A 16,404-nucleotide genomic window follows, 5' to 3' on the forward strand; every position below is an offset into this window, starting at 1 on the left:
GGGGGCCCTTAAAAATCTGGGGGGGACCTCTCATCGGCGGCGAAACGCTCCTCGAAGACCAATCCGGTGCCCGTGGGCGACGCCGGCTCCGCGCTCAGATCCTGAAAAAAGGGGGTGCAGGAAAGAAAATGGGGGTTTGGAGGGGGTACCCCAAGATTTGAGGGGGTACCCCAAGATTTAGGGGACCCCCCAGGCCCAAAAAGGAGCCCCGAATCCCTCCGAGGAACCTCCCAACCCCTCCAAAAGGAACCCCCGAACCCCCCCGACCGCCCCAAAGGAGCAGATATCGGGGTGCTCCTCTCTTTTTGGGGGCGACTCCTCCTTAAAAGGACCCAAATATCGGGGTTACCCCCTCCAAAAGGACCTAAATATTGGGGTACCCTCCTATTTTGGACCCAGATATTGAGGTTACCCCCCAAAAAGGACCCATATATTGGGGTGCCCCCCTCAAATTATCCAAATATGGGGGAAAGGATCCAGATATTGGGGTGCCCCCCCCAAAAAGGACCCAAATATTGGGGTTACCCCCTAAAAGGACCCATAAATTGGGGTTACCCCCCCTAAAAGGACCCAAATATTGGGGTTACCCCCCTAAGAGGACCCATATATTGGGGTACTCCCCTATATTGGACCCAGATTTTAGGGTTACACCCCCTAAAAGGACCCAAATATTGGGGTTACCCCCCCTTTTGGGCCCAGATGTTGGGGTGCCCCCCCGAAAGGACTCAAATATTGGGGTTCTTCCCTCTTTTGGACCCAGATGTTGGGGTGCCCCCTCTAAAAGGACTCAAATATTGGGGTTCCCCCCCTAAAATGACCCAAATATTGGGGTTCCCCCCTCTTTCGGACCCAGATGTTGGGGTTCCCCCTCTAAAAGGACTCAAATATTAGGGTTCCCCCCCACTTTGGGCCCAGATATTGGGGTTTCCCCCCCATTTTTGGCCCAGATATTGGGGTTTCCCCCCTTTTTGGGCCCAGCTATTGGGGTTCCCCCCCCGTTTTTGGGGTCCCCCCCGTACCAGGCGCTGCAGCTCCTCCTCGAGCCCCTGACGCCGTCGCGCTCGGCCTCTGCGTTTGGCTTCGGGGAGACCCCCCGGACCCCCCCGAGGGGGGACCCTGCGCCCCGCCCGGCCCTGAGAGCCCCCCGGAATCAATAACCCCCCCCGGTAATCAATAACCCCCCCCTAGAATCAATAATCCTCCCTGATCATCAATAACCCCCCCCCCCGGTAATCAATAACCCCCTCCCCCGGTCACCAATAAACCCCCCCGGAATCAATAACCCCCCCTGGTAATCAATAACCCCCTCCCCCGGTCACCAATAAACCCCCCCGGAATCAATAACCCCCCCTGGTAATCAATAACCCCCACCCCCAGTCATCAATAACACCCCCTGATCATCAATAACCCCCCCTGGTAATCAATAACCCCCTCCCCCAGTCATCAATAACACCCCCTGATCATCAATAACCCCCCTGGTAATCAATAACCCCCTCCCCCGGTCACCAATAAACCCCCCCGGAATCAATAACCCCCTCCCCCAGTCATCAATAACACCCCCTGATAATCAATACCCCCCCCCCCATCATCAATAACCCCCCTTGGTAATCAATAACACCCCCTGATCATCAATAACCCCCCCCTGGTAATCAATAACCCCCTCCCCCAGTCACCAATAAACCCTCCCGGAATCAATAACCCCCCTGATCATCAATAACCCCCCACCAATCATCAATAACACCCCCTGATCATCAATAACCCCCCTCGGTAATCAATAACACCCCCTGATAATCAATAACTCCCTCCCGGTAATCAATAACCCCACCAATCATCAATAACCCCCCCCCCCCCCCCGATCATCAATAACCCCTCCCGGTAATCAATAACCCCTTACCGATCACCCATAAGCCCTTATCGATCACCAATAACCCTTTATTGATCACCAATAACCTCTAATTGATCACCCATAGCCCCTTATTGATCACCCATAACCCCTTATGAATCACCAATAACCCTTTATTGATCACCCATAACCCCTCATTGATCACCAATAGCCCCTTATCGATCACTCATAACCCCTTATCGAACGCCAATAACCCCTTATTGATCACCCATAACCCCTTATTGATCACCTGTAACCCTTTATTGATGGCCAATAACCCCTTATTGATCACCCATAACCCTTTATCGATGACCAATAACCCTTTATCAATAACCAATAGTCCCTTATCGAACGCCAATAATCCCTTATTGATCACCCATAACACCTTGTTGACCAATAACCCCTTATTGATCACTCATAACTCCTTATCGATCACCCATAACCCCTTATCGATGACCAATAACCCCTTAAAGATCACCAATACCCCCTTATAGATCACCAATAACCCTTTATTGATCACCCATAACCCCTTATTGACCACCAATAACCCCTTATCCATGACCCATAACCCTTTATCAATGACCAATAGCCCCTTATTGATCACCAATAACCCCTTAACAATCACCAATAACCCTTTATCGATCACCCATAACCCCCTATTGATCACCAATAACCCTTTATTGATCACCCATAACCCCTTATAAATCACCCATAACCCATTATCGATGACCAATACCCCCTTATTGATCACCAATAACCCCCTATTGATCCCCAATACCCCCTATCGATCCCCACTAAGGGGTTATTGATCGCCTCTCACCATGCCGGGGGGGCTCAAGCTCAGCGCGGGGGGAGGGGCATCGCGGGGGTCTGGGGGGGAAAGGGTTAAGGGGGAGGGGGGGCAAAAAGGGGGCACTTGGGGGGCAGAAGAGGATCTATGGGGCGGGAGGGGATCTATGGGGCAGGGGAGGATCTGTGGGGTAGGAAGAGATCTATGGGGCTGGGGAGGATCTTTGGGGCAGGTGGAGGATCTATGGGGCAGAGGAGGATCTATGGGGCAGGGGGGGATCTATGGGGCAGGGGAGGATCCATGGGGCAGGAGGGGATCTATGGGGCAGGAGGGGATCTATGGGGCAGAGGGGGGATCTATGGGGCAGGGGAGGATCCATGGGGCAGGAAGAAGGGATCTATGGGGCGGGGGAAGATCTATGGGTCCAGACCTATGGGGCGGGGGAGGATCTATGGGGCGGGGGAGGATCTATGGGGCGGGGGAGGAGGATCGGGGCTCGGCCACGGCCGCTCTCACCTGCGGCCCCTCACGATGCCGCCGCCGCCGCCGGGCGCGCCGTGATGACGTCACGGGCGGCGCCCCGCGCGCGCGGCAAAAGGGCGGGGCCCGGCGGCTATGAAGGCTTTCATTGCCGTACGGAACCGCCATCTTGGGAGTGCCTTGACGGAGGCCGCCATTTTGGGTGTCCCTTCAGGGTGGCCGCCATCTTGGGCGCACCTCAGGGAGCGCCGCCATCTTGAGTGTACCCAAAGCTTTTTTTTGGGGGGGGGGGGGCACCACTTTATGGCAGCATTTTTTGGGGTTCCCCCCTTTTTCCTCCAACCCCCCAAACTATCACCACCTCCTCACAGTGCCCCCAACCCCCTCTGACCCCCCAATCCCCAACTCCCCCTTTCAATCAAGACAAAAAACGCCTCCATTTGATATCAAACTGTATTGGGGTGTTCCCCCCCCCCCTCCCCTTCCCCCACCATTAAATTTGGGGGCTCAGACCTGGGGGAGCCCCCACGGGGGTGGGGGGGGCAATAAACCCCCCCCCTCCTCCTCCACCCCCTCCAAAGAAGCTTCCGGAACTCGGGAATGGCAGAAGATGTCCCGAAAGGACGAGGGGTCCGAGGGCGTAAATAGCGGTGGGGTCATCGTTTTGGGGGGGTTGTTGTTGGTTTTGGGGGTTTTGGGGGGGCAAAGGGGGACCCCCCATAGCTTCTGAACCCCCCCCCGGCATGGAGACACCCCCTCCTTGGCGTCTTTTCTTCCCTTTGGATGAAACTTTCCGGTTCCGAGTTTGGATCCCATCTTTGCGCATCGTTAGAGGGCGATTGACCTGTGAGGAGAGATTGGGGGGGAGTTATTGGGGGGACACAGGGGTTTGGGGGTTCTAGGACACCCCCCAACTCCTCCAGACCCCCCCCGAAACCACAGATACCCCCAAATCCCCCCTCAGCCCCCCAAAATGACCCCTATGTCCGATGGACTCAGGGGTTTGGAGGGGAGACTCAAGGGTTTGGGGGGGATCCAGGCATTTTGGGGGGTCTTTTAAGCATTTTGGGGGGGTCTTTTAAGCATTTTGGGGGTGATTCAAGCTTTTGGGGGGCCCCTCAAACCCCCCCAAACCACAGATACCCCCAAATCCCCTCTCAACCCCCCAAAATGACCCCCATGTCCGATGGACTCAGCGGTTTAGGGGGGACACAGAGGTTTGGGGGGGATCCAGGCATTTTGGGGGGTCTTTTAAGCATTTTGGGGGTGATTCAAGCTTTTGGGGGGCCCCTCAAACCCCCTCAAACCACAGATACCCCCCAAATCCCCCCTCAGCCCCCCAAAATGACCCCCATGTCCGGTGGACTCAGCGGTTTGGGAAAGGACTCAAGGGTTTGGGGGGGACCCAGGCATTTTAGGGGGTCTTTTAAGCATTTTGGGGGGGTCTTTTAAGCATTTTGGGGGTCATTCAAGCTTTTGGGGGGGCCCCTCAAACCCCCCCCAACCACAGATACCCCCAAATCCCCTCTCAACCCCCCAAAATGACCCCCATGTCCGATGGACTCAGGGGTTTGGTGGAAGGGACTCAGGACTTTGGGGGTGTCTCTAAGAGCCTGGGGGTGCAGGAGAGCCCCCCCCCGGGTTTTTTGGGGTGCTGGGGTGGGATTTGGGGGGGTCCCCTCACCCGGTGCAGTTTGTAGTAGAGCCCACAGGCGTTACAGACGGGGTCTCCGCGGGGACTGCGGCGCCACAGCGTCGTCGTACTGGTTTGGCAGTTGCTGCACACGGTGCCGGCGCGTTTGCTCACCAGCTTTGGGGGGGCAAGGGGAAAAAGGGGGTGACGGGGGGGTTTGGGGGGGATTGGAGGGGTTTAGGGGGGATTTAGGGGGGCTACGAGGGGTTTGGGGGGGAAATAGGAGGGGTTTGGGGGGAATAGGAGGGGTTTAGGGGGGATTTGGGGGGGCTACGAGGGGTTTTGGGGGGAATAGGAGGGGTATAAGGGGGATTTGGGGGGGGCTATGGTGGGTTTGGGGGGGATTGGAGGGGAAAAGGAGGGATTTGGGGGGGATTTGTGGGGGCTACGAGGGGTTTGGGGGGGAATAGGTGGGGTTTGGGGGGGAATAGGAGGGGTTTGGGGGGGAATAGGAGGGGTTTGGGGGGGAATCGAAGGGGTTGGGGGGGATTGGAGGGGAATAGGTGGGGTTTAGGGGGGCTACGAGGGGTTTGGGGGGGAATAGGAGGGGTTTTGGGGAGGAATAGGTGGTGTTTAGGGGGGATTTGGGGGGGCTACGAGGGGTTTGGGGGGGAATAGGAGGGGTTTGGGGGGATTGGAGGGGTTTGGGGGGGAATAGGTGGGGTTTGAGGGGGATTGGAGGAGTTTGGGGGGGAATAGGAGGTGTTTATAGGAGATTTGGGGGGGCCACGAGGGGTTTAGGGGAGACAAGGAGGGGTAAAAGGGGGATTTGGGGGGGGCTATGGTGGGTTTGGGGGGGATTGGAGGGGAAAAGGAGGGGTTTGGGGGGGATTTGGGGGGGCTACGAGGGGTTTGGGGGGGAATAGGAGGGGTTTGGGGGGGAATAGGTGGGGTTTGGGGGTGAATAGGTGGGGTTTGGGGGGGCTACGAGGGGTTTGGGGGGAATAGGAGGGGTTTGGGGGTGAATAGGTGGGGTTTGGGGGGGCTACGAGGGGTTTGGGGGGGAATAGGAGGGGTTTGGGGGTGAATAGGTGGGGTTTGGGGGGGCTACGAGGGGTTTGGGGGGGAATAGGAGGGGTTTGGGGGGGAATAGGTGGGGTTTGGGGGGGATTTGGGGGGGCTACGAGGGGTTTGGGGGGAATAGGAGGGGTTTGGGGGGGATTGGAGGGGTTTGGGGGGGAATCGAAGGGGTTTGGGGGGGGATTTGGGGGGGCTACGAGGGGCTTGAGGGGGAATAGGAAGGGTTTGGGGGGGCTATGAGGGGTTTGGGGGGGAATAGGTGGGGTTTGGGGGGGATTTGGGGGTGCTACGAGGGGTTTGGGGGGGATTGGAGGGGTTTAGAGGGGACAAGGAGGGGTTTAGAGGGGATTTGGGGGGGCTACGAGGGGTTTTAGGGGGGAATAGGAGGGGTTTGGGGGGGCTACGAGGGGTTTGGGGGGGACAAGGAGGGGTATAAGGGGGATTTGGGGGGGGCTATGGTGGGTTTAGGGGGGATTGGAGGGGAAAAGGAGGGGTTTGGGGGAGACTGGAGGGGTTTGGGGGGGTTTGGGGGGGCTACGAGGGGTTTGGGGGGAATAGGAGGAGTATAGGGTGGATTTCGGGGTGCCTTTGGGTGTAGATTTTGGGGTGCGTTTGGGGGTGGATTTGGGGGTGGATTTGGGGGTGCCTCGGGGCTGGATTTGGGGGTGCGGTTGGGGGTGGACTTTGGGGTGCGGTCGGGGCTGGATTTGGGGGTGCCTTTGGGTGTAGATTCTGGGGTGCGTTCGGGGGTGGATTTCGGGGTGCCTCTGGGGGTGGATTTTGGGGGTGCGTTCGGGGTGGATTTCGGGGTGCCTCGGGGGTGGATTTTGCGGTGCGGTCGGGGGTGGATTTGGGGGTGCCTTTGGCTGTAGATTTCGGGGTTCCTTTGGGGGTGGATTTTGGGGTGCCTCCGGGGGTGGATTTCGGGGTGCGTTCGGGGGTGGATTTGGGGGTGGATTTAGGGGTGTGTTCAAGGGTGGATTTGGGGGTGCCTTGGGGGTGGATTTGGGGGTGGATTTCGGGGTGCGTTTGGCGTTTTGGTGTTGATTTTGGGGTGCCTCTGGGGTGGATTTTGGGGTGTGGTCGGGGTGGATTTGGGGGTGCCTCGGGGGTAGATTTCGGGGTGCGTTCGGGGGTGGATTTGGGGGTGCCTTGGGGCTGGATTTGCGGGTACCTTTGGGTGTTGATTTCGGGGTGCCTCTGGGGGTGGATTTTGGGGTGCCTTTGGGGGTGGATTTGGGGGTGCGTTCAGGGGTGGATTTTGGGGTGTGGTCGGGGTGGATTTGGGGGTGCCTCGGGGGTAGATTTCGGGGTGCGTTCGGGGGTGGATTTGGGGGTGCCTTGGGGCTGGATTTGCGGGTACCTTTGGGTGTTGATTTCGGGGTGCCTTTGGGGGTGGATTTTGGGGTGCCTTTGGGGGTGGATTTGGGGGTGCGTTCAGGGGTGGATTTTGGGGTGTGGTCGGGGTGGATTTGGGGGTGCCTCGGGGGTAGATTTCGGGGTGCGTTCGGGGGTGGATTTGGGGGTGCCTTGGGGCTGGATTTGCGGGTACCTTTGGGTGTTGATTTCGGGGTGCCTTTGGGGGTAGATTTGGGGGTGCATTCGGGGGTGGATTTGGGGGTGCGTTCGGGGGTGGATTTGGGGTGCAGTCAGGGGTGGATTTTGGGGTGCCTCTGGGGGTGGATTTGGGGGTGCCTCTGGGGGTGGATTTGGGGGTGCGGTCGGGGGTGGATTTCAGGGTGCGTTCAGGGGTGGATTTGGGGGTGCGGTTGGGGGTGGATTTGGGGGTGGCTCCGGGGGTGAATTTGGGGGTGCCTTTGGGGGTGGATTTCGGGGTGCGTTCAGGGGTGGATTTGGGGGTGTGGTTGGGGCTGGATTTGGGGGTGCCTCTGGGGGTGGATTTGGGGGTGCGTTGGGGCTGGATTTGGGGGTGCGGTCGGGGGTGGATTTGGGGGTGGATTTGGGGGTGCGTTCGGGGGTGGATTTGGGGTGCAGTCAGGGGTGGATTTTGGGGTGCCTTTGGGTGTTGATTTGGGGGTGCCTTTGGGGGTAGATTTGGGGGTGCATTCGGGGGTGGATTTTGGGGTGCGGTCGGGGGTGGATTTGGGGGTGCCTTTGGCTGTAGATTTTGGGGTGCCTCGGGGGTGGATTTGGGGGTGCGGTCGGGGGTGGATTTGGGGGTGCGGTCGGGGGTGGATTTTGGGGTGGATTTTGGGGTGCGTTCGGGGGTGGGTTTGGGGGTGGATTTTGGGGTGGATTTTGGGGTGCGGTGGGGGTTGGATTTGGGGGTTCACCAGGCGCTTCTTGGGGCGGATGAGGGGTCGGTTGTTCGGGGGTTGGATTTGGGGGTGCGTTCGGGGGTTGGATTTGGGGGTGCTGTTGGGGGTGGATTTTGGGGTGCGGTGGGGTTGGATTTGGGGGTTCACCAGGCGCTTCTTGGGGCGGATGAGGGGTCGGTTGTTCGGGGGTTGGATTTGGGGGTGCTGTTGGGGGTGGATTTTGGGGTGCGGTGGGGGTTGGATTTGGGGGTTCACCAGGCGCTTCTTGGGGCGGATGAGGGGTCGGTTGTTCGGGGGTTGGATTTGGGGGTGCGGTCGGGGCTGGATTTTGGGGTGCGGTGGGGGTTGGATTTGGGGGTTCACCAGGCGCTTCTTGGGGCGGATGAGGGGTCGGTTGTGGCCGTTGAGGCGGTGGTAGAGCCCACAGGCGTTACACAGGTAATGGCCGGTGCCGTCCCGGCGCCACAGCGGCGTCGCCGTCGCCCCGCAGTTCACGCACTCCCGCGCCTCTGCCCAGTACAGACCAGTACAGACCAGTACAGACCAGTACAAACCAGTATAGACCAGTACAAACCAGTATAGACCAGTACAAACCAGTACAAACCAGTACAACCCCCTACAGAGCGCTATACCGCAGCGCAAAGCCCCTCGCGCAGCCCAGTCTGCACCTCGGCCCCACGCGTTCTACCCCATACGGACCAGTATAAACCAGTATGGACCAGTATAAACCAGTACAGACCAGTACAGACCACTACAAACCATTACAGGCCAGTATAACCCCTCCCAGTCCCTCCCAGTGCCCACTCAGTCCCCCCCAGTGTCCCCAAGTACCCTTCCCAGTCCCTCCCAGTGCCTCCCATTTCCTTCCAGTCCCTCCCAGTGCCCCTCCCAGTCACCCCCAGTCCCTCCCAGTGCCCCCCAGTGTCCCCAGTACCCTTCCCAGTCCCTCCCAGTGCCCCTCCCAGTCCCTCCCAGTCACCCCCAGTGCCTCCCAGTGCCCCCCAGTGTCCCCAGTACCCTTCCCAGTCCCTCCCAGTGCCCCTCCCAGTCCCTCCCAGTCACCCCCAGTGCCTCCCAGTACCCCTCCCAGTCACCCACAGTGCCTCCCATTCCCTCCCAGTCACCCCCAGTCCCTCCCAGTCCCTCCAAGTCACCCCCAGTGCCTCCTATTCCCTCCCAGTCCCTCCCAGTGCCCCTCCCAGTGCCTTCCCAGTGCCCCCAGTACTCTTCCCAGTCCCTCCCAGTCCCCCCCAGTGCCCCTCCCCAGTCCCCCTAGTGCCTCCCACTCCCTCCCAGTACCCCTCCCATTCCCTCCCAGTGCCCCCCAATACCTCCAGTACCCCTCCCAGTGCCCCCCAGTGCCTCTCATTCCCTCTCCCAGTCCCTCCCAGTCCCCCCCCTTCCCCCCAGTCCCTCCCAGTGCCCCCATTCCCCCTCCCAGCGCCTCCCATTCCCTCCCAGTCCCCCCCAGTCCCTCCCAGTGTCCCCCAATGCCCCCATTCCCCCTCCCATTCCCTCCCAGTACCCCTCCCAGTCCCTCCCAGTCACCCCCAGCGCCTCCCATTCCCCCTCCCAGTCCCTCCCAGTCCCTCCCAGTGGCACTCACCGCAGGGTGGGGCGGCGCTGGGGGGCGGCAGTGGGGCGGGGGGGGGGCTGCGGGGGGGCTGCAGCAGCTCCAGGAATCGGGGGGGCTCTGGGGGGGCCCACGGGGGGGAACCCACAGAACCCCCTTCGGCCCAGGGCAGCGGCAAACGGCCTGGGGGGAATAGGGGGGGGAACGTCAGGAGGGGGGGACACCGATAGGGGGGGGACGGATAGGGGGGGACACCGATGGGGGGGGACACAGGGGGAAAGGGGGGGACATGGGGGGACATGGGGGGACACGGGGATAGGGGGGGACATGGGGATAGGGGGAACAGGGATACGGGGGGCACAAAGTGGGGGGACAGGGGGATATGGGGGGACAGTATTTGGGGGGACACAGGGGGATATGGGGCACACAGGAATATGGGGGGAGAGGATATGGGGAGGCACAAAGTGGGGGGACGGGGGGGTATGGGGGTAAAGGATATGGGGGGACAATATTTGGGGGGGCACGGGGATATGGGGCACACAGGAATATGGGGGGAGAGGATATGGGGGGGCACAAAGCGGGGGGACAGGGGGGTATGGGGGGACACGGGGATATGGGGGGACACGGGGATATAGGGGGACAGGAATATGGGGGGACACGGGAATATGGGGGGGCACAAAGTGGGGGACAGGGATATGGGGGACACAGGGATATGGGGAGGACAGTATATGGGGGGACACAGGGATATGGGGGGACACAAAGGAGGGGGACAGGGATATGGGGGACACAGGAATATGGGGGGGACGGGAATACGGGGGGGCACAAAGGGGGGGGGATAGGATATGGGGGGACACAAAGGGGAGGGACCCGGGGATATGGGGGGATGGGAATAAGGGGGACACAGGGATAGAGGGGGACAGGATATGGGGGGACACCAAGGGGGGGGTGGGACAGGGATATGGGGGGGGGACACAGGGATATTGGGGGGCCATGGGGATATTGGGGGGGTCCCAGGGATAAAGGGGGGCCATGGGGACAAGGGGGGGGTCCCAAGGAAATTTGGGGGTTCACAGGGATAAGGGGGGGTCACAAGGATATTAGGGGGTCACAGGGATAAGGGGGGGCCATGGGGACAAGGGGGGGGTCCCAAGGAAATTTGGGGGTTCACAGGGATAAGGGGGGGTCCCAGGGAAATTTGGGGGGGTCACAGGGATAAGGGGGGGTCCCAGGGGCATTGGGGGGTCCCAGGGATAAGGGGGGGCCATGGGGACAAGGGGGGGTCCCAAGGATATTAGGGGGTCACAGGGATAAGGGGGGGTCCCAAGGAAATTTGGGGGTTCACAGGGATAAGGGGGGGCCATGGGGACAAGGGGGGCGTCCCAGGGAAATCTGGGGGTTCACAGGGATAAGGGGGGGTCCCAGGGAAATTTGGGGGTTCACAGGGATAAGGGGGGTCCCAGGGAAATTTGGGGGGGTCACAGGGAAATTGGGGGGTCATGGGGACATTGGGGGAACACAGGGATAAGGGGGGGCCATGGGGACAAGGGGGGGGTCCCAAGGAAATTTGGGGGTTCACAGGGATAAGGGGGGGTCACAGGGATATTAGGGGGTCCCAGGGATAAGGGGGGGCCATGGGGACAAAGGGGGGGTCCCAAGGAAATCTGGGGGTTCACAGGGATAAGGGGGGGTCCCAGGGACATTGGGGGGTTCACAGGGACATTTGGGGGTTCGTGGGGTACCTGGGGGGGGGTAGGGCCCCAGCAGCCCCCCCGGCTCCAGCCCTTCGCCCCCCCCGAGGCTCAGGAAAGCTCCGGCCTCGTCCGGAAAAGGGGGGACCCCCTCCGGCCCCCCCAATGCCATGAACTCCATGGGGGGACACACAGCGACTGCGGGGAGACCCCCCCAAAAAAAAAACAGAAACCAATCAAACCCCCCCCCTCAAGACTTGGGGGAACCCCCAAATCCATGGGGGGAGACACACTGGGGGACCCCCAAACCCCATAAGACCCCCCCAAAACCCCATAAGAGCCCCCCCAAACCCCAAAAGATACCCCCCCACACCTGGGTACCCCCAAAAAAACCCATGGGGGGGCACAGGGACCCCCCCAAACCCCATAAGACCCCCCCAAACCCCATAAGAGCACCCCCAAACCCCATAAGAGCCCCCCAAAACCCCATAAGAGCCCCCCAAAACCCCAAAAGATACCCCCCCACGCCTGTGTACCCCCAAAAAACCCCATGGGGGGGCACAGGGACCCCCCCAAACCCCATAAGAGCCCCCCCAAACCCCAAAAGATGCCCCCCCACGCCTGTGTACCCCCAAAAAACCCCATGGGGGGCCACAGGGACCCCCCCAAACCCCATAAGACACCCCCACACACACCTGGGTACCCCAAAAACCCCATGGGGGGGCACTGGGACCCCCCCAAACCCCATGGGGGGGGCATTAAGACCTTCCCCCCCATCCCTGGGTCCCCGATGGGGGTTTTGGGGTCCCCCTGAACCCCATTTTTTTTGGGGGGGGGGGGATAAGTGACTGACCTGGAGCCGTGGTGTCGCTGTCGGATGGACGGACAGACGGACGCAAGAGGAGGACGGGGGGGGCCCCGCCCTTGGGTTTGGGGGGGGCGGGGCCACCAGGACCCCACCCCAACTGGACCCCCCCAAAAAATAAAGGGGGGACGTCCCAGATATTGGGGTCCCCATAGGAGGTTTGGGGTCCCCATAGGGGGTTTGGGGTCCCCCGGATGCCCTAAATGGCTTTTGGGGGTCTCCTATGGGGATTTTGGGGTCCCCCCGGATGCTCTAAATGGCTTTTGGGGTCTCCTATGGGGATTTTGGGGTCCCCCAGATGCCCTAAATGGGTTTCGGGGACCCCTATGGGGATTTTGGGGTCTTCATGTGGGGTTTTGGGGTCTCCATGTGGGGTCTTGGAGTCCCCTAAAAGGGTTTTGGGGTTCCCTATGGTGGGTTTGGGGTCCCCCCAGATGACCTAGCGGAGATTTGGGGTCCCCTATGGGGATTTTGGGGTCTCCATGTGGGATTTTGGGGTCCCCTATGGCGGTTTTGGGGTCTCCATGTGGGGTTTTGGGGTCCCCCCGCATGCCCTAGAGGCGATTTGGGGTCCCCTATGAGGGTTTTGGGGTCCCCTATAGGGGTTTTGGGGTCTTCCCTGGGTGCCCTGAGGGGTCTTGGGGTCCCTACAGGGAATTTAGGGTCCCGTATAGGAGTTTTGGGGTCCCCTAAGAGGGTTTTGGGGTCCCCAGAGGGGATTTGGGGTCCCATATAGGGGGTTTTGAGCCCCATGAGAAGGTTTCGGGGTCCCTATAGGGGTTTTGGGGTCCCAAATAGAAGGTTTTGAGCCCCCTGAGAAGGTTTCGGGGTCTCTATAGGGGTTTTGGGGTCTCCATAAGGGATTTAGGGTCCCATATAGGGGGTTTTGAGACCCCTGAGAAGGTTTCGGGGTCCCTTTGGGAGGGGTTTGGGGTCCCTATAGGGGTTTTGGGGTCTCCATAAGGGATTTAGGGTCCCATATAGGGAGTTTTGAGACCCCTAAGAAGGTTTCGGGGTCCCTTTGGGAGGGGTTTGGGGTCCCTATAGGGGTTTTGAGACCCCTAAGAAGGTTTTGGGATCCCTTCGGGGGCGGTTTTGGGGTCCCTATAGGGGTTTTGGGGTCCCCATAGGGCATTTAGGGTCCCATATAGAAGATTTTGAGCTCCCTGAGAAGATTTTGGGGTCCCTATAGAGGTTTTGAGACCCCCTAAGAAGGTTTCGGGGTCCCTTTGGGGGAGGGTTTGGGGTCCCTATAAGGGTTTTGAGACCCCTAAGAAGGTTTTGGGGTCCCTATAGGGGTTTTAGGGTCCCCTAAGAGGGTTTTGGGGTCCCCATAGGGCATTTAGGGTCCCATATAGGGGGGTTTGAACCCCCTGAGAAGGTTTCGGGGGTCCCTATAGATGTTTTGAGACCCCCTACGAAGGTTTCGGGGTCCCTATAGGGGTTTTGGGACCCCCTACGAAGGTTTCGGGGTCCCCCCTGGGAGCTTTTGGGGTCCCCGAGCTCCGGTGCTCCCCCCCCCCCCTTCCCTCGCCGGGGCGGTAACGGCCGCGGGGCTGTCGGCTGCTGATAAGGCTTTATCAGATAGTGGGGGGGCGGCGGCGGTTGGGTTTGGGGGGGGCTGGGCGGGGCCGGGCCCCCCCCTTTTTTGGGGTTCAGGGGAAGGCGCCACCCCCTTTCCCCGAAGCCGTTCCTTATCAGCTCCGGACAGAGATGGGGGGGGGGGGGGGAGGGGGAGGGGACCTAATTAGCGTAGGGCAATTAGTGTAAACAGCACCCCAAAATCCAAGGGGGGGGGGCGACCAAAATTGGGGGGGGTCACCCCAAAATAGAGGGGTTTCACCCCAAAATAGGAGCTTTTTAGCCCAAAATAGAGGTTTTTCACCCCAAAATAGAGCTTTTTCAGCCCAAAATAGAGCTTTTTCAGCCCAAAATAGAGCTTTTTCACCCCAAAATAGTGCTTTTTCAGCCCAAAATAGAGGTTTTTCACTTTAAAATATACATTTTTCCACTTTAAAATAGATTTTTCAGCCCAAAATGCAAAATTCGTAGCCCAAAATAGAGGTTTTTCAGCCCAAAACGCTGTTTTTTCAGCTTAAAATATAGATTTGCCGCCCAAAAGGCAAATTTTTAGCCCAAAATAGAGGTTTTTCAGCTCAAATTGCAAATTTTTTGCCCCAAATATAGACTTTTCAGCCCAAATTGCAAAATTTGTAGCCCAAAATTGAGGTTTTTCAGCCCAAAACGTGGCTTTTTCAGCTTAAATTATAGATTTGTAGCCCAAAAGGCAAATTTTTAGCCCAAAATAGAGGTTTTTCAGCCCAAAATGCACATTTTTAGCCCCAAATAGAGGTTTTTCAGCCCCAAATTTGGAGTTTTCAGCTTAAAATATAGATTTTTCAGCCCAAAATGCACATTTTTAGCCCAAAACGTAGGTTTTTCAGCCCAAAATCACATTTTTAGCCCAAAACATAGGTTTTTCAGCCCCAAATGCAGCTTTTCTTGCCTGAAATATAGGTTTTTTGGCCCAAAATCGGAGTTTCCTCAAGAGTTTGGGATTTTTGACCCCAAATTGAAGTTTTTCGGCTCCAAATTGCGCAGTTTTGCTCAAACCTCAGACTTTTTGGCGTAAAATTGTGGGTTTTCTCCCCAAATGGAGGTTTGAGCCCCAAATTCATAGATTTGAGGCCAAAATTCGGAGGTTTCAGCCCAAAATTAGGGCAGTCGAGCACAAAATTTCACTTTTTTGGCAGAAAAATGATGGAGAGTTGGCACAAAGCATCTTTTGGCCTAAAATTGGTGATTTTTAGCCCAAAATGGGCCACCAAAAAGGGTGACTTTGGGCCTAAAAAGGGGCAACTTTGGGCCTAAAAAGGAGCGACTTTGGGCCTAAAAAGGGGCGACTTTGGGCCTAAAAGTGCGACTTTGGGCCTAAAAAGGGGCGACTTTGGGCCTAAAAAGGGGCGACTTTGGGCCTAAAAGTGTAACTTTGGGCCTAAAAAGGGGCGACTTTGGGCCTAAAAGGGGGCGACTTTGGGCCTAAAAAGGGGGCGACTTTGGGCCTAAAAAGGGGGCGACTTTGGGCCTAAAAAAGGCGGCGACTTTAGGCCTAAAAGGGGCGACTTTGGGCCTAAAAAGGGGCGATTTGGGCCTAAAAAGGGGCGATTTGGGCCTAAAAGGGGCGACTTTGGGCCTAAAAGGGGGCGACTAAAATTGGTACTTTTTGGCCTAAAACTGGTGGTTTTTCGCTTGAAATTGGTGCTTTTCGACCCAATATCACTGATGTTCTGCCCAAAATGGGTGACTTTTGGTCTAAAATGGGTGACTTGTGGCCTAAAAGCCGAAAACGGGCGCTTTGGAGGTTTTGGGGGTCCCAGGGGGGGATTTTGGGGCATTTTCGTGATTTTGGGCTTAAAACTGGTGATTTTTGGCCTAATATCAGTGATATTCTGCCCAAAATAGGCAACTTTTGGGCAACTTTTGCCCTAAAATGGACACCTTTTGCCCTAAAATGGACGCCTTTTGACCTAACTGGACACTTCTCACCCTAAAATGGACGCTCTTTGCCCTAACATGGATGACTTTCGCCCTAAAATGGACGCCTTTCACCCTAAAATGGACGCCTCTTGACCTAAAATGAACACCATTCACCCTAAAATGGACACCTTTTGCCCCAAAATGGACACCTTTTGCCCAAAATGGACGTCTTCCACCCTAAAATGGACACTTTTTGACCTAAAATGGACGCCTTTTGCCCTAAAATGGACGCCTTTTGCACTAAAATGGACACTTTCTGCCCTGAAATGGACACCTTTGCCCCAAAATGGACACCTTTGCCCCAAAATGGACACTTTTTGACCTAAAATGGACGCCTTTCACCCTAAAATGGACGCCTTTCGCCCTAAAATGACGCCTTTGGCCTTACAATGGACACTTTTTGCCCTAAAATGGACAATTTCTGCCCTAAAATGGACGCCTTTTGCCCTAAAATGGACACTTTTCGCCCTAAAATGGACACCTTTCACCCTAAAATGGACGCCTTTTGCCCAAAATGGACGTCTTCCACCCTAAAATGGACGTCTTCCACCCTAAAATGGACGTCTTCCACCCTAAAATGGACACTTTCTGCCCTAA

The 16,404-nt window shown here is 57.8% G+C and overlaps 1 protein-coding gene across 1 annotated transcript; it reads right to left on the minus strand.

Moving 5' to 3' along the window:
- Window positions 1–3,645: 3,645 nt before the first annotated feature.
- Window positions 3,646–12,607, minus strand: GATA1 (GATA binding protein 1). Its single transcript, XM_054052152.1, has 6 exons — window positions 12,259–12,607; window positions 11,457–11,603; window positions 9,751–9,900; window positions 8,508–8,653; window positions 4,837–4,962; window positions 3,646–3,996 (listed from the first exon to the last, which is right to left on the minus strand). Exons 2-6 carry the CDS (start codon window positions 11,584–11,586, stop codon window positions 3,646–3,648), a joined length of 903 nt encoding a protein of 300 aa, XP_053908127.1. The 5' UTR covers window positions 11,587–11,603; window positions 12,259–12,607.
- Window positions 12,608–16,404: the final 3,797 nt, after the last annotated feature.

This window comes from Cuculus canorus, chromosome 32 (genome assembly GCF_017976375.1).
Source record: "Cuculus canorus isolate bCucCan1 chromosome 32, bCucCan1.pri, whole genome shotgun sequence".
NCBI classification, from domain to species: Eukaryota; Metazoa; Chordata; class Aves; order Cuculiformes; family Cuculidae; genus Cuculus; species Cuculus canorus.